Source organism: Balaenoptera musculus, chromosome 9, assembly GCF_009873245.2.
Source record: "Balaenoptera musculus isolate JJ_BM4_2016_0621 chromosome 9, mBalMus1.pri.v3, whole genome shotgun sequence".
Taxonomy (NCBI): Eukaryota; Metazoa; Chordata; class Mammalia; order Artiodactyla; family Balaenopteridae; genus Balaenoptera; species Balaenoptera musculus.
The window spans coordinates 62,401,206-62,420,070 of record NC_045793.1 but is presented as its reverse complement, the minus strand read 5'-3'; the positions used below and the strand labels follow the sequence as shown (position 1 = coordinate 62,420,070).

Below are 18,865 nucleotides of genomic sequence, written 5' to 3'. Positions count from 1 at the left end.
CCTAGCGATGATAGCTCTGCCCTGAAAACACTGGGCTACTTTGTGCTGTTGAAAAGCAGTTGTGTGCAAATAGCAGCAAAAACAGAAACGCTGTTCCTTTCTTTTATTCCTAAAGGGGTACATTCTGTCCTTAGAAATAAGCTTGAGATTTTACTGCACTGAATTGAGGGCAGATTTGGTTTAAAATGCTGACGTTCTTCCCACGAAGGATATTTCAGCATCACTTTTGATGCAACAATTGAAGCCAGAATTTCTCAATACTGAAGTGAAAATTTAGAGAAAGAGCTCATACAAATCCTCAGTGCTCTAGGCAAAGCTTTATCCTACTTCCACCTAGAAACAAGTGACCTCTCCAGAAATTAACTGTGTCTTCACACTTAGCCAAGTGCAACCCCAAAATGCCTCGTGGGGAGGAAGCTTGTCAGGAAGCTCTGGGAATTGGAGTGAATTGTGTGAAATGGAAGACACCACTTGGCAAACAAAGGTAAATGGCAGGATTTACTAAGATGATTCAATACTTGAAAAGATAATCCCCAAAGGAGTGCTTCCTTTATATTCTGCCCTAGTATCTGGTAGGTGCCATGTCTGTACTGGGAAGGCATTGGAAACGACGTCACAATGACTGGAGATATGCTGAATGTTTCTCTAACAGACACCTTCAGGTGCCTCCACGCTGCTGCTTCAGTTTTTCATTTATTTCTGTGATTTCAAACCCTAGAGGTCAAAAGCTCTGCGGAGATACTTCACAAAAATTCATCGATAATGTTTTTGAACTGATGCTTGTATTTGGGGGCAGGGAAGGGAATGTGTACAGTGAATTTCTTAGACTATAGCACATTTTCCCTTGAGTCTTGGGTCCAAAGCCTCTACTTTTTCAAATCATTCTACTAATCAAGGCATTAGAAAGAGGGAGTGTTTGTCTTTTTTTTCTTCAAAATACAAGTTAGATACATTACATGATAACGTGGCAGTCAGTAGAAGCTGATTTTGGCCAAAGCAAAGGTTTAACTTTTCCTTCCTATAGAGTCTTAGTTTATACTTATTACACCAAGAGATTGCCAGGGAAGGTTTGCTTGGGATATTCAATTACGTTTTAGAATAAACAGTAAAAAAAAACCCTTACAACTGCTGAGCTAATCTGACAATTTCAGTCCCTTAATATTGTTGGAAGAGATTACTGTACCATGTTTTAATAGGGATAGCCATAGAAATATATTATTTAACATTTATTGAGCGTTCCCAAAACCAGTTCACAGAAAAGTGAGATTTTTGGTGGTTTGAGAATAGGAAAATAAAATGCCTTTCTAGAATAGGATTGAAGAACTCTCTTCTTCCATCTTTTGAGATTCTCTCTTGGACATCAGGGATAGAGAGACATTATCTTTTTTGAGCAAATCTAGAGAATCTGCCATTTCAAGACTGTGCCGTCTTCCTGGTGTGTAGTAAGGGAAAATAGAGTTGCATCTCTGCTTGGTATGTAAAGTGTTTTTTACAGTCTTCTCTAATCTTATGGAATGAAGCTGATCAGCAATTAATGTAAGGTGTAGGAAACTAATAGAATGCCTGCTCCATATAATCTTTTTTCCCTTTGCCTTCCAGGTACACATGGAAACCCAGGTATCAAAGGTGAGCGAGGACCTAAAGGAAACCCGGTAAATGAATAAACAGCTTTCGTTTAAACCAGTGTATCACCTTCTAGGTCTACTTAAATAACAAAAATTAAAAAAACAAAGGATTGTAATGTATGCCAACGCCAAAAATCTGATGATTCCTTCGAAGAATACAGGCTGTTTACTTCCTACATTATCTGTCTGGTTTGTGTAAGCTTGTATTTACAAATTCTGAGAAACATATGACCATTTTAGTCAATAAGTTCAGGAAACCTAGGGAGCTGAATAAAGAGAAACTTGTTCTTAAATAATGGTGGCCTAAATTAATTACTACAATGTTCCACGAATCACTAATACATATCCCAAAACAGATTGCTATTGATACTTGTGTTTTTTATGGAGTCACTTGATGGGTAACTCACCTACAATAACAATAGGAAAAACACCAGATTGTCTCTTACTCCCAGACCAAGTTCAGGCATTTCCCCAATTCTTTTCTTTGTGTACTCATCAAAAAAATCCTAAATTAATTAAAAAAAAAATCATATCATTGTTGGGATGATGGTCTTCCAAGTTCAAGAGCAACAGTAGGAATCAGAGGAGAGAGATTAGCAGATGTAACCATGTGAAAATTTGAGGAAAATTTGTATAGAATGAAAAATAATATTAAAATAAAGAGGAAAACATATAGGGAAATGTTTATGTCAAAATACAATGGACACTGGGTTAATTGCTATAGTACATAAAGACTTTATAAAACAGGTGAGAAACTAATAATTAAATGGTCAAAGGACACAAACAATTTTCAAGAGAGGAAATAAATCCAGTGAAAAAAGAAATAGAAAAATGTTAAATTTCACTGGATAATGAATGAAATTTAAAGACAGACAACGAGGTACCCTTTACTACTAATTATTCACATTTTAGAAACTTTGGACTCCAGGGTGTTGGGTTGTTTTTTGCGGGGGAGGGGAGTAATTTTCTAGTTCACGGAGTTTGTTCTTTTCTGTATTTTAAATTTTAAAAAACATTTCTTATAGCACTTAACACAGCAACATTAAAACAATAATAACTAGTGATAGCAATGTAGTGGTGAAACTGGTTTCCTCTTCATTGCAAAGGTAACTTGGCACAAACACACAAACATTTTTGGAAGCAATTAGGCACTATAAGAAGCATTCAAATATTCAAAATTTTAATGCCAGTAACTCCATTTCTGAGAATATGTTTAGGGAGGTAATGAATAATATAATAAGTTAGATGCATGAAAGTATTTTTGCCAGTTGCCTGCTTGTCAAAGAAAGGGAATGTAAAGCATCCTTGGGTGGCTTTACAACACACACATACACACACAACAACACACACACACACACCCCCCTACACTCACCCACTTTGTATGGGTCTAAATTGATGCCATCATGTCTTCTTTTTGCTTTGTTAAATACCTGTTGTAAGTCTTTGCACACATTTCATTTATTTATTTGGCTTGTAATTTTGTGCCACATAATATATTTTCCTAAGTCTTGCTGAAATCAAGCGATCACTCTTAAGGACATTTTGGAAAACATTCCAAAGCCCCTTGGAGAAAAGCCAGAGTGGCTGGCTCCGAGTGGGCACAATGCTATATTTGAGAACAACGGCCGTGTTGTTAAACTAGGATGCAAGTCTCGGCCTAAGCTGTGAAAATATACCTGGATTCTGCACCCTATACATCTGGCTTCACTCCAAAGGGCAAAGGCTATCTGAGCTGCTATTTTCTTCCCTAGACTGCATGGTGAAAATGTCAATGGTCAAGGTCAAAGATATTTTCCCCATTGGTTTAACATATTAATCTGGGAAATCTGAATGGTGAATTTTATTGAGCAATCACTCGTTCTGCAGGGCCATGGAATTTTGCCTAAGTTTTTTCTTGACACAGGGTGACGCTCAAAAAGGGGAACCTGGAGAAAGAGGCCCAGGGGTACATACACAACAGAAATGCCTTCCTAAGAAGGTAGTCCCAGGACGCTAAGATTCTGTAACGGATCATTTTGACGCCTGCAATGCAAGTGCAAAAATGATTTATGTCCACGTGTGCTCTTGATGGCTCAGACAGGCAATCAGACAGACTATGATCTTAGAAGTGGAAACGTGAGGAGAAAAGACTCTGTGCAAAAGGAGTGGTGATGGGACAGGGTGGCCTGCCACATGACATTCGTTGATACTCAAGTTGAGATTTGTGAAAAGCTCAAATAAGAAAAATATTTTGCTTTGCTTCTTGTGGTTTTTTTTTTTTTTTTAAATAAAGAGTAAATTAAAATTCTGGGAGCAGAAGAATCACGTAATCTCAACTATCCTTTTGTAAATCCAATTCTACAGGCAAAAGGAGAGATTGTTCTCGTTGATTTATTATCCCTAAAATGAGAAGATGTCAGAGATTGTGTGAGAAATAATTCTAGTACATTTCTTCTTTTGCATTGTCCTGGAGAACTGCAGCAGTGTAGCAAACAGCAGAGAAATGTACAGTGACTTAAAAGGAGGCTGAGTGACATTTCTCCTCCCAGCTTTTCCCCTTGGATGAAAGCCCAGGACTCAGACCCAGAGGTTTTAAAAATGGTTCTCTTGGTGTTTTTAATCAATTTCATGAAAAATTCTGATAGAAAGTTTGATAATTTCAATGGAAATTCCTTCAGAAATTTGTGTTACTCATTCAGGAAAGACTTCTTAGGTGTCTTACATATATAAAGCCTACTGTTATGTGAAAATAAAATTAAGACAGAGCACTTATTTTTGTGAAACATTCATTATCTCAGAGGAGAGGTAAAACAGCTACAATATGAAGTGGAATGTCAAAATATTGTAAAAATTTCACGCATAAAGTATAATGGGCATTCAGAGGAGACCGGAGCTATCAGGGTAGGTTCTACAGGATGACCCCCGAAGGGTGTAGGACTGGGGCAGGTAAAGACAGAACAGGAAAGTGGAAGGGGCAGGCAGTCTAGATGGAAAGTGCTGTGAGCAGCAACCAGAGGGAGGGCAAAGTGTGGGGAATGGTGAGATGGGGTGCCTAGGGAGGAGTATTGGCAGAGTGGGTGGTCCATGCCGGCTGGAAGGCTGGGCTTTGCAGGGTGATGGGCACCTCCTGAGATTTTAGATGAGGCGTATGGCCCAAGAGCTGTGGATTTGGAAGATGAATCTGGCCTGGCTCTAAAAGCAAAAAAACTGAAGTGGGAACAAGCAGAAGGAAAGAGCATTTTGAAGAAGGTTTGTTGCTACAGGCTGTAGGAGAAGCAACAGGGTCATTAGCTAGAGCTGCTCCAGCCAATGTGAAAGCTGCTTACCGAGCTTTCGGTAAGCTTACCGGCCATGTGTGCTTACCGAGCAGTTGAAACAGGCTAGCCGGAGTGGAGGTGTGCTGGAGGAATAAACTACACACTGAATTTTTATGACTTAGTACCAAAAAAAAAAAGATGTAAAATATCTCATCAATAATTTTTTAATATTGATCACATGTTAAAATGACAGTTTTTGGACCTATTGTGATAAATACAATATATTATTAAAAATTAATTTCACCTGTTCATTCTTGCAGTTTTTAAGTGGCTGTTAAGGAATTGAAAGTGACATAGGTGGCTCACGTTATACTGGACAGAACCAGGCTACAGTGATGACAAAATAGAGAGGAAGAGAACATTGTGAGAACCAGGAAGGCGTAGAAATGAGGGGATGCAGTGACTAGCTCTACCTCAGATGTTCAGCAAGATTTACTGAGCACTTGCCATGCGCTGGGCCCTCTTTTAGGTGCTGGGGATACAGAGGTGAGCAAGGTGGAGAGACCCTGTTTCATAAAGCGTTCAATCAACAGACAAACAAGTGAGTAAGAACTCCAGTCAGTGAGAGGGTTATGAAAATATAAAACAGGGTCCCTAGGGGGTCCTAGGCAGAAAGAGCAGCAAATACAAAAGCTCTGAGGCGGGAGCAAGCTTGGTGGGCCCAGGAAATGCAAAGAGAGCCAGAGTTTGAGGAAGAGTGGCGGGGGAGATGAGGCTATGAGGTAGGCAGGGTCTAGATCACACAGGGCCTTGTTGGCCAGGGTCAGGAGAGTGGATTTAAAACTAAGTGCCCTGGAAGCTGTTGGAGTATTTTAACTGGTTGGATTAAAAGAATGGAAGGGGCAAGTTGAGAGCAAAGATGATTATAAATTTTGATTCTGTATGATTTGAAATATGATGGTACCATTCATAGAAATAGGGGAGTCAGAAGCAAATTTTGCAGAGACCAATGAGGGCAGTGCTGAATATCTTAAATTTGAATATTTTAAAACTAGTAAGTAAGGTGCCCTGAAAGGAAGAAAGAAAGGTGAGATCAACCAAACAATAAATTGACCAGAGAGTCTGGAAAACAAAAGAAAACAAAACCCAAAAAACAGGAAAAAAAGAGAGTATACTATAAAAAGTAATATTCCTTTATTTTTGTAAACTGTATTGGCCCCTTCCTAAATACAATCTTAACGCTCTTAACATAAAATAATGACAGAATTTTAAATACGGTGGTATACTATAAGCAGTGGAGGGCACCCCAAAATTCCTGAGATTGAAAGTCCAGCCTTTTTTAGTGCTGCAGACATGAATTGTTTTTATAAAGAACCCCAACATAACTATCTTAATGTGGCCTTTAATTTCAAGCACAATACTAAACATAAAACCATTTATGTGACTAAGTATTTCTGACATGGATTAAATTGTAGTGTAACAATTTTTTTCACTAGTTTTACTTTTATTTTCAATTTCTCAGTGACTGCACATTTGGGGAGAAGTGTTATTTCCTTCCTAAAGAATTCCTTTTTACCTTTTGTAAAAAAGTCATACACAACAAAATTTTGTACTCTTGACTCACAACTAACTACAATCACAGCTTGTTTATTTCATTGTTTTCTCCAGCTCACTTAAAATATGTCTTACAATTCTATTTTCATACTTAGAAACTAGTTGTATGACAAAGACATGTGATCATATTAGAAAAAGACTTGCTGTTGTTTAAAGTTGGTAATTTCCCAGTCTGTTTAATATTCAGTATTGTGTTACTTAAAGGGTTTATGGGCAGCGACACAATGGAGGAGGCCGTGCAGATTCCCGAGAGTGACATACAAGAGCAGCAGAAGCGCTGGCCCCGTATTTCGCCTGAGATAAAATATAGTAACTTCAAGGTCACTGTCTCACTAAGGTTGACAGAGGAACCATTCATTTCCCGATGTTCTATATTCTAGACCGAATTTAAAAGGAGGACCATAATGGATAGAAATATTTACGGACATTTTAAAGGCCATTATCTCAGCTCATTTTCAAAGCCAATTTTTCTAACCGTCTCTGTGAAGCATCCTCAGCTGTGATAGTTCATAGTTTAAAAGTCAATATAACAATTTTGAAAGCACTATTATAGGTCGTCACTTCTACAGTGAGATTCAGTGTATAGTTTCTCCTTTAGCTTTGGGCCAAAGGGTAAGAAATTGGGTTTGAAAAAATATGTGGAACTGAGAATAGAATGTAATAAAAGGAAAAAATAGGTTCTTTTCTTCCCCCTACTATATGCACATTCCCTAAGTGCAGAGAGAAGTGAAAGACCTTACCTTTATACGGTCTTATTTTCCAAGACTATACAGATATGTTTTGTTATACTTTGTAAATGAAAAACATCAACTACTTCCTCCAACTATGCCTTCTAATATCATATTTTACTTTTCTTTTCTTTTTTAATTAGGGAATCCCTGGGTACAAGAGTGAGAAGGTAAGTTGGTAACAACAAATAGATCAGAATTTCATAAAGAAAAACAGCAACATAACTGTATTTATATACTTAATAAAAGTTATTTTCCTTTATTTTTGTTAAGTCTGGATTCCCAAATTCCTAAGTATATTCTCAACTCTGTTAACATAAAATAATAATAGAACTTAAGATACAGGTGTATGTTATAAAGGATGGAAGGAAGCCTAAGATTCCTGAGAATCCAGCCTCTCTTAGCCCTGCAAATACGAATTCTTTAAATAGAGAACCCCAGTTTAACGGTCATGCAATACGGGTATCAAGATCAAAAGTTTCTATGTACAGATGGATGCAGCAATACTACAATTAGGCTGTTGCCTTGGTGCTTAACTTCCTATGAAATGTAGACACAAGACCCTCTCATGGGGGAAAAAGGATCTATCCTGGTTAAGCAGTAAAGAATTACTTAGTTCATTCCATCAGGCATCTGGGTAGAGCTTGCAGGGGCAATAAATTTGACAAACAAAGGTTATGAGTTGGTAGATTATTTTATTATTCTTTGCAAATTACCAATTAGGAAATCAAACTGCTTCCAAAGAAATTAACACATTAGACTGGGGCTCGGGAATCTTTGAAGGGGTTCAGTGGTTCATTCATAAGTTTAAGCCACTATTATTATATGCTCTCTATTAGCAGATTTTTCTGTCTGAAATCAGAAGATACCCTTCATCATTCATGCTGTCCTACAACCCTCAGACCTGGGCAAGAGGCATGCACTTTACAGGGCCCTGCTCTGGGTCTCCTCCAGCCTCCTCGCTCATGAGGGAGCCAGGTGTCTGCAGAGTGAGAGACCCATGTCCCCTTCTCCTGGATCATGCTTTGGGTAACTAGGCCCCTAGAAGTCCCTGCAAAATGGCCTGAGCCTGCTTTGAAGGCACACACGAACCTCCTTCCCATGTCCATCTTCTTCCTAGGCCTGAGGGAAACCAAATGGAAGCTTTGTTGGGGCAGGAGGGGGCCGCAGAGGGGGCTTTGTTGTGCTGTCTGCGGCACCATCACAGACACATACTCGCAGCTCCTTTGGCTGCGGGAGGAGCTGGAGGCGGGAGGTGAACTGAGAGCTGGACTGTGGGCTGTGGGCATGGGCCTCCCACACGGACCTCTGAGGAACTCCAAAATTCTCTCACTTTTTACTCCTTTTGGAGATACACTTGTCAAGAAAGGAAGCCAGAACATGACGAGTTTATTAGCTCGATTTGGAACTTTCAGCTACTTAGATATGTGGTATGTGGGCCTCTGCTTATACTCTTGACCATACTGGGCCCTGTAAACATTAGGGGTGAACCTACACCCAGGCATATAAATATATCCCTAAACACTGGAAATGTTAGGTCGAAAAGGGGAAGAGTGTAAGAAATGCACTGGAACACGGACAACTCAATATCTTAGAGTGTCTGTTTCTTCATCCATATAGAACTGGATTAATACAAGCCTCCTTAATTTACAGGGTGGTTGGAAAATCAAATAGAATAATGGATGTGACAATGTATTTTAAATTATTTGCTGGTCTGTAAACATAAGTTGCTATTATAAAGAGATAGGGAACAAGTGATAATATAGGAAAGTTAAAAAACTTTCATGATTGTAAAACTGTCCTATATACATAGTTGAAGAAAATTCTCCATGCCACCACCATTTTGATTTATACAGTATGCTAATTATCAACACCAGGAAACTCTCTGTATATTTTTTTTTTTTGAAAAGATTCACTTAAACTTCTGGGGAATTATAGATTCACTGGAGGGGCCCTCGTTTGGAAAATACAAGCTGTCGGAGCAAAATGACCCTGAACCATCGACATTCAAACCAGAATTTCACCAGGATAAGCAGCGTCAGAAATCGAGGCTGGGAAGAGAGCTAATCTGTTCAGTTTTTTCTGAAGCACTAGCTCTTGGGAACTTTGTAATTCTGACCATTCCACAGGGATTACTGAGCCCATCAAAAAAGAAAACGCCTTTGCAGAGGCGAATAACATGAGTACAGTGTCTTCATTGATGGGAATCTGCCCCCATGCCAATGCTGTTCCTCAGGACCCTATAGCTAACAAATCTGTCTGGACAAATGGAACGCGAATTCTAGCCCAAAGAATTTTGAGCATATTTATGGTACTTTTCTGTTTTATATTTTGGTGGTTGACTCATTTTATTTCCATCTAACATTCTTCAATTAATTGCTTTCTAATTGATTCTTCAAGAGTGATTTTCCATTTGCATTCAGCAATAAATGTTCAATTTGTTTTAAGTTAAAGCTCAGTTTTTCCTGGGTCAGTTTGACTCACAATATGATGTGGAGAGAGAACAGATGGCTTTTGTTTTTTGGGTTTTTTAAACTTTTTATTTTATATTGGAGTACAGCCGATTAACAATGTTGTGATAGTTTCAGGTGCACAGCAAAGGGAGTCAGCCATACATATGCATGTATCCATTCTCCCCCAAACTCCCCTCCCATCCAGGCTGTCACATAACACTGAGCAGAGTTCCCTGTGCTATACAGTAGGTCCTTGTTGGTTATCCATTTTAAATATAGCAGTGTGTACATGTTGATCCCAAACTCCCTGACTATCCCTTCCCCCCATCCTTCCCCCCGGTAACCATAAACAGATTGCTTTTGAATAGAGACATAGCTGGATCTAAAAATTGTACCTCCCTCTTGCCTGCTCCCAATGCCAGCAATACCCCATGCAGGACCCTAGGCAGAAGTGTCAGGTTAATGGAAAGTAACTTGCAGACCATGGCAGTGTACCCTGTTCAGCTTTGGGTGGCTGAGGGAGAACACGGACTTGGGAGCCTAACAGACTCAAGCCTGTGGTCATGGGCAAGCTACTTAATCTCTCTGAGCCTCACTTGCCTTGTGTATGAATGGAGATACATATACCTTGCAAGGCTGTTGTGGTGATCACCAATAACGTCAAGACTTTGGCACATACTCTGCATCCATAACTGGTGGTCACAATTATGATATTCCTTCTCAGAGCATAGTGTGGTCTGCAGGTTGGCAGTCAATCTGTGAACTATTTGTTGCTATTTTGTGATGAGATGAAGCTTGCACAAGAATATAAGTCCACTGTATCACTAAACATACTGCTTAGTTCAGCTGACATTTATTTTCCATAGCAAGACTTCCCTAATGAAGGAAGCAGGGCAGTGATGAACATTCTAGTGCAAGTTCCTTATGTAGTGGCACTTTGAGTAGCATGCTTTAGAGGAGCACAGAGATAATAAAGCAGCAGCAGAAACAGAAACTCGTAGTGAGGGCACCAGACTAGGAGTCATTGGCTGGCATGGACATTTACATAAATCATTTAACCTCCCCAACTGAACTGCCTTATCTTAAAAATATGAATTGCTTCGAGGCTCAGAATAAATATAGATATGTATGAATACACTTTGAAAAGTCTAACTTCAGTTGTTTTTCTAATGGACCTTGTTACTTTTTAGTTCTAATTAGTAGAAGTCTTGAAAGTCTGATATAGTGGATTTGTATTTAGAGGCCCCAATTCTCATTCTATCTGAACACGTTACTTAACCTTTTTAAATCACAAATTTTCAATCTGTGAAACTGGGCTAATAATATCTACCTCAGACAGTTAATGTCAGATTAACTGACATAATGTCTGTAAAATAACATTAATAATAAACAGGAAGGCATAATTTAAATGTTAATTTGTTTTTCCGTTAGTATTCCAGGAAAGGCAGTTCAGCAGTCTGTGGTGATGGAAAATACACAGCATGCTTGTTGCCATGCCCGACTCTCTCTCTCACCGCAGACCTTGATCATTCATCGTGGCTCCTTTCTCCACCAAGTCTGGACATGCTCTCAGAACCTTTCTCTCACAGTTCTCTAGGCAAACACTACTAATTGATCAAAGTTGGTGCTCAGGCTGGAACATGTGGTGTTGTGGAAAGAATAGGGACTCGGAGTCTGAGTAGAACTGGGTTGAGACCTGATTCTTCTTACTAGCTCTAGGATGGAGCAAAGTTACCTTGTTGAGCTTAAGTTTCCTCATTTATAAAATAAGATGAAGGTGAAGGGGATTATGAGGTACAAACTGCCAGTTATAAAATAAATAAGTCACAGGGATGTAATGTACAGCACAGGGAATATAGTCAATATTTTGTAGTAACTTTGGATGGTGTGTAATCTATAAAAATATTGAATCACTACGTTGTACACCTGAAACTAATATGATATTGCAAGTCAACTATACTTCAATAAAAAAAGACATCTATGGATCGAATTGAAAAAAAAAAAGGAATTGTAAAACTAATCTCATTGGGCTATAATGTGGATTCAATTAAATCACATATGCAAAGGGCAGATAAAATATGGTAGATGCTCATTAAACCTTAGTTTCTTTCCTCTTAATTTGATCCATGTCTCAAAAATGTTAAACCTCATTAGGTGGTATCACTAATTTGATTGTGTTAAGAATGACTCATGGATAAAATTTTTCAGAGTTCAATGCCCAAACAACCCACAGTATTGAGGATAAAATTGTGTATAACTCATCAGACTGCTCATATCATAAGATTCTGCTGGGAATCTTTTAAAAAGAATCTGAACACTGAATGACTGCAAATGTCTTCTTAGTTCATGTATTCATTTTTTAGGGTGAACGTGGAGAATGCGGTAAACCAGGAATAAAAGCTGACAAAGTAAGGAACTTGTTTTTAAAATGCTAACAGCTGTGATCCCTTTGGGACTGAGTTTCCTTAAGAAGAAATTCCTGGATTCATTATGTTGCTCTCACTACTGGAATTAGAGTCATCGGCTCAATTTTCATGTCTGTAAAACATGAAGCAAAAAACAAAGCCATCCCTAACTTTATTTAATGGAGCCCCCAAAGGCCTTTCTTACGGACCATTAAGACTTTGCCTTGTGGCACCCTAACCTTTGAGGCCAGGCCCACTAAATGTTATGGTGAAAAGGATAACTTAACTAGCAAAGTCAATTCAAGCTCCAGATGGGTCAAAGGAGAATTGTTTTCCAGATGTAAACGCTGAGAACAAGCACCTTCCAGAGTGAAGAACTCTATGAAGTAGATTAATGAAATACTTTTCAGTAATGTGGAAGAGCTAGACACAGATAAGGATTTGAAAATGCAGCAAGCCACAGATAATTGGGTAGTTATTTACCTTTCATTAAAAAATAAATATGAATAAAATATGTAAACTGGAGACAATATTAAAATGTTAAGGAGTTCCTTAATGGACCAGAAATACATAGAAAGTATATTTGAAACATGATAAAGGGTCCAAAAAAGTACAGAGTAAAAGTAAATAGTTTTCATTATAGTTAAGAACTGTTACCAGCATGCCACCAAGATACCAAAGTCTTTCAATATCTATTTTTTAATTATGGGACGAGTCAAGGAGAGAAAACGAGGAGGAAGGTGAAAAGAAAAGGATAAAATAGTGACACTGGCCTATGTAACTAAACACTTTAAATAGGCTGAGACTTTCTGAAAGCTTTTAAACTACTGTAGAGTTAAAGGTCAGGCGAATCTGAAAAAGTGTAGGCTTGGTAATTATCTCTGGACAAAATGAAAGGTGTGATAATGAATGGATTCTTCCTGGAGAATAATTGAAAATGGGAGATGGACAGACTTGAAAATACAGAAGAATGGACACATAGAATAGAACAAAAATGAGTCAAAAAATAACTGGAAAAACTATTTGAAGTAAAAATGGCTGACAAAGATTTAATACAGTTCATTGACTAAGATGGCAGGGATTGTTAAATGCCCTATTATTTTCTGTGCTAAAAAGAAAGAAAAAATACTGCCCATTATAAATGTAAGGTGCAACTGATTGTACGATGTATCCCAATTTCAGAGATGTAAAAATCTGAAAAAATGCATGTCTAAGGTCAATGAAATATAGTGCCCTTGATGTGAAGAGTTCATGTAAGTTTACACATAAAACATACAAAGAACACAAAGCAACATAAAAGAGGAAATATAAATGGGTAATAAATGAAAAAATTATCCAAACACATAAGCAATCAGGTAAGTAAAATTAAAACATTAAAATAGTACTTCACCTATCAAATTAGCAAGCACTGAGATAATATATAATACTCAGTATTGATGGAGATATTGTAAGATGAAGATGCACTCTCTATACTCAGGTAGTGAGAATGGAAATCTGAACAAAATTTATGGAGGAAATTTTTACTTTTTCTTTCCATATATGGTGTGAGAGACAAAAGAGCGTGAATGAGAGCCTTAAATGTGCTTACAGTCTCTGTGTCAGTCATCTTCTTCTAGGAAATTATCCTTAGGAATGAATCAGAAGTTGAACAAAGATTTATACACAAAGATATTCACTATACTATTGTTAACAATAGAAATCATCAGAAACAACTTAAGTGTCAAAACTAGGGAAATGAGTAGCTATGACAGAATCATATTCTTGGATATTATTCAGTTTACTAAGAGTTTTTAATGACATGGAAAAATATTTTTGATAGAATGGAAGACCAGATAAGTAGGACACGAAATTGGATATACACTTTGATCAAATTATTTAAAGAAAGACCTACTGGATGAAATAATAATATTGGATGAAAATATGCCTGAAATGTTAACAGCTGTTGCTGTTAGAAATTTACTTTTTTTCTATAATTGTCAAGGTATGTCTATTATAAACAGGTTATATTTTGGTAATCAGAAAATAAGTGGAAATCTGAGAAAAGAGAGACTAGATTATATTATACTGTCATAAAAACAAACTTTAAAGGGCTTCCTAGTTATGGGACATATTGAAATACTTTCTGTTAGAAGAGTGTTGAGTATAAGTTGTGTTTTGCCAAGTTCTATGTATTGAAGATGGGCAAGAGAGTGATCTAGACATTGTGGAAACTCACTAAATTGTTAATTTAACTGACATTGCCTTGCTGGAAGGAAACAATATTCCACCAAGTTTATTGGTTTCTAAGGATTCTTAAGAAATAAATTTTTAAAATTCTGATCAAAATGTCAATATACAGGCAAAGGACTTAACCTAAAATCGTGTTCTCATGGAGTTTGTTTACTAGAGAAAAGTTTACTAACAAGTTGGCTTGTTAATTAGGTTTGTTTTGTTAACAGTGAATTTGGTGGCTTTGATGTTTGGATAACCTGGGAAGACTGGCCATTACTGGGAACACAGTTCCTTCTCTTCCACGTAAAATCATTGCAAATTGAATGGATATTTAGAGCAACTTACTGTTAATTTTATTCCACGGGGATCCCCAGCACCAAATGGACGAAAGGGACCCGGAGGACATCAGGTAAGGAGGCGAAAACCAAATCTAAGTCTGTATTAGAATACCTAGGGAGCTTTTAAAATCTCTGTGCCCACTTGCACCCTCTACCAATTCAGTCAGAATGTCTGGGGATTGGAGTCAGGCATCAGTATTTTTAAAGATTCTCAGGTGATTCCAATGTGAAACAAAGTCTGGAAACTGGTGCTCTAATATTTTGAATAACGAACTCAGGCTCCTTCAAAGATAGGTACCGGCAGGTGAGTCTACTTAGTGAGTAGCTGAAGCGATAAAAGTTAAAAAACTAGAGCTTAGGAAGACGAATAAAGTCAAAGCAGTTAAAAGCAGGATGTAACAATGTTTGTGTTGCTGTTCTAATGCAGTAGGAAAAGCTATGCATTTTATCTAAATTACAGCATTTGTATTGTTCCATCATGATAAGTAGTAACTGCTCAATAACATGGAATGATTCTTTAAAGCATTTTAAAGCATTACCCTTATCCCAGGGATTTCAGAAAATAATTGGATCAGTTTTTCCAGTCTGGGGACTTGTCTTGTCTAAAGTTGTAATGGGAAGAGGGTGTGTATTTGTGTGAAGAACTAATTTCAGCATTTCAAAAAGTCTACTGAAAATTATACCTTTACCCAAAATTTCCTAGATGGCATCTAGTTGACCATCAACGCCTTTGTCCTGGTCTGAAATTGTGTCAGGACAGGGCAGTAACTCTGATTATCACAGGTCATTGGAAACTCCAACTTACAGTTATATATGCCTTAGATATATATTTTTAAAGTTGTTGTTTATTCTTTCCAAAAAGGGGTCCGGCACAGGAATAATGTTGGAAACGCAGGTTTTGAAAACAAACACCTCATTAATAAATGTTTGCTCTCAGTTTAGGTACTATTTTAGAAGCTGTGTGTTTGACACAAGGAATTTTATCTCATTCCATTTCTCAGTCGTGTGTAACCCCAACTTAACTCTGAGTTAGATAGTCTGACTTCTAACTCCAGGATCTCTAGGGATCCTAATGAATGATTCATTCCTGATTGGCCTTCTGTACACAGAACTAATTCTTGGTTTTCATCTTGGAGCAGGGCATTACTGGACTTCCAGGGGATCCAGGCCCGAAGGGGTTTCAAGGCAATAAGGTAATCATACCCGTTGATTATAGACAGGCAGAGTGCCTTTCCCCTAGTGAGCTATGGTAATGCACGTTTTTATTAGGCAGAAGTCAATGGATTCTTTGAGGACGAATCTTTGGAAATACATAATAACCTGCAGGTGTTATACACAGAATCATGTTTAAGTACACGCAGGAAGTCAGTGTCATAGTCTTTTCATTTATTATTATTATTTTAGTCAAAGGGGCATTATTAAATATAAGCCATTATTTTTGCAGTGTTTCCATCTTACTCCCGCCCTTTTAGTCATTTTATGACTCACTAGAAACTGAAAAGTAGTAATAAGCAACACAATTCAAATCACTCTATTTCCCACAGGTAATGTCAACTCAATACACAGTTTATAAGAGAAGGAGATTTATAACTGTCATACCAACAAAAATGAAACTTTTTAAAATTGCGAGGGTGTAATCTCTATCAGTACCAGCCTTGTAATGTCATTCCACAGGTAACCAGGCAAGACGTACAGGGAGGGGTTGAAGAAGAGCCAGATGGAACCAAAAGTTGAGATAGAAGGGATCTTTAAAAGACCTGTTTATAAGACTCCATTTTCCAATGAGAGTGGCCATTAATTTGCTGAAAACAAGCGTTTTAGTGCCTTTTTAACACTTCTCAGTGCTTAGTGAATTCCACAGATATAGTAAATATCTAATAAACGGTGTTGAGTTAGTGACTGGAGATCTGTGGAATTTGTGGCAGTGATAACAGCAGACGGTACTGTCCCCAGAGGACCCTAGATAAAGCCAATCTTTTAAGGGTGCTATTAACTTTAAGTTGTGGGGAGCAGTTGGGTTACTTGACTGTTCTTTTTTCCAGAGAGAGGTAAGGGAGTGACACGTATACTATTTTTAATGAGATAATGACAATGTGTGATTTCCTGGGGCAGTTTTAATTGGCAATTTAAAATAGAATGAGCTCCTCAGTGGGCGTGTGCTTAAGGTTGTCTGGGGAAACTGTCTTTTCCAGTCCTTGCCTATGATTAATTCTCTCTGGGGGAAAGAACTGGCTCTTCTGAATACTGAGTAGAAGTTTCTACAAAATTGCTTTGGCTGTAGGTAAAATCCTGCAGCAAGGAAAAAAAAAAAATATTTTGACAGTCCACACTTATTTCTAGGATTCTTTGGTTACCTAAGCTGATAATTTTCACATGTTTGTGAAAAAGAGGCTTAAAATCACGGATCAGGTTTGGAGTTTGCAACAGTGATAGAATTACAGATTGTTTGAGCCACAAGGGATATTAGAAATTATACTGGCCCAAAGTTTTCATTTTGGAAAATGAGAAGTCTGGAAATCAGGGCATCTGTGGAGGTGCTGGGCTGGGAGCAGGGCACGCAGCTTCGGGAGATGGGTGATGGCAGTTCATAAACATGTGCCATCGTTTGATCACTTCTCTTCATGTCTCATACAATTACTACTTAGATTTTTCTTTTGAAGTGAATTTATTTCCACATAATTTAGCTTTCAATTCTAAGAATGCATGAATTCTTAGAATAAATAATGAGTCAGGTGTATTGGGGCAGGCTGTAATTTTCTGATGTAACACTTCACTCTCGACTTTCACATCATCATCATAAAAGGAGTCACTTTTCCAAAAGTATCTGAGGACTTCAACTTTCCAAGGGCCTCTCTTTTAAAAAATTCTTTTTTTCAAAAATTTTGGTGAAGATATTTGACGTAAAATTATCACAGGTTTAAAATCACAAAATTCACTGCCAGGTGAACACAAAAAATTCATTGTCAGTTAAAAAGATGTCAGTATCTAAAGAATATTGGGGGTTCTTGGGAGGGAGTGAGATGGGAGTAAGCTTCTCATTTTTCTCCTAGTTATATTTTTGGCTTAAGGTCACAGATTTAATGGTCTCTTGACTGTTACTTGGAGACTATTACTAATTTCTACCCCTCTTTGGATCTGTCAACCAGAGACGCATGTCACATTCATTAATTGTCTTAGGTTTTCTTGTGTTGTCTTAAAAGTCAGGTTTCAGGGAATGACTTCATCTTGCATCCCAGAATGTACTTCTAAATCTTAAAAAGTTAATAAACTATTTTTTTGCTCGATCTGGAAACAATGTTTTATAGTGACATTTCTTTTTATCCATTACCATTTTATTACAAAATGGTTTTACGATATTGCTATTGTAATTTGTGCCAAAAAAAAAAACCTTTAAAATCAGTAATTCTGTATTTTCCAATGGACACAGGGAGGATTATTATTTTGAAGCTTCTAAAATAACAGATAGCACTTATTTAGTGTATATTTACCATGCACAGATATAGTTCTAAATACCCATTTAACATAACACCACCTTCTGAGGCATGATCTATTCTCACTCCCACGGTACAGATTAGGCTACTACGGCACAGAGAGTTTAAGCAATGGATTCAAGTCTACACAGCTAGTAAGGGACAGAGCCAGGATTCAAACCCAGCCAGTCTGCTCTTAACCACCATATTATATCTATCTCCTTAGGAAAACTGCTGAATTTCCTAGACAGTCAACCTGAGATAAATGCCTTTCTTTTGGACAGTATGAAAGTTGCATCTGTCTCCCCCCTCTAGTGTACTCTGGCTGGAAACAAAAGTCTGTTGAGAGTGCACTTCTACTTGGTTATAATGTTCATCTGAAAATGCAGGAAAAGAAGGAAAGGAATCTCATGGGAAAAAGAAACCAGTAATGTGCATTTTCAAATATTTTGTCTCTTATGAGACCTTAAAATAGAAAATTTGGACTTGTAACATTTGCAAAGATTCCATGGGAGTTTCTAGATAGGGCCTGCCTATTAATTTGAATTTATGAATAGTCTCTCTCATGAGCGACAATCCCATTCTGTTGCTCTAGTGGTTGGATTATCTTCATCAAAGGGTTTGCAGAAAAGGTGGCCAAAGAATAAAAGGAAAAAACAGCATGTGAGAAATTAAGGAAAAATGTGATTCTGGCCCTATTTCACAAATCATTTCTGTCATTAATATTTTCCATATATAAAGTGGTATTCTGTCCTAAATGACCTTGTTGCCTTAGAAACAAAACA

At 37.6% G+C, this 18,865-nt stretch overlaps 2 protein-coding genes across 2 annotated transcripts in view; one reads left to right on the top strand and one right to left on the bottom strand.

Moving 5' to 3' along the window:
* The window catches only part of COL28A1 (collagen type XXVIII alpha 1 chain), a 160,136-nt gene that overhangs the window by 9,230 nt on the left and 132,041 nt on the right, over positions 1 to 18,865 (top strand). The window contains 5 exon segments of the mRNA XM_036862947.1: positions 1,600 to 1,652; positions 3,529 to 3,570; positions 7,347 to 7,373; positions 12,020 to 12,064; positions 15,750 to 15,803. Coding sequence (XP_036718842.1) covers positions 1,600 to 1,652; positions 3,529 to 3,570; positions 7,347 to 7,373; positions 12,020 to 12,064; positions 15,750 to 15,803 — 221 coding nt within the window.
* Positions 1 to 18,865, bottom strand: part of MIOS (meiosis regulator for oocyte development) — a 158,499-nt gene that overhangs the window by 74,383 nt on the left and 65,251 nt on the right. The gene's annotated exons all lie outside the window — the stretch shown is intronic.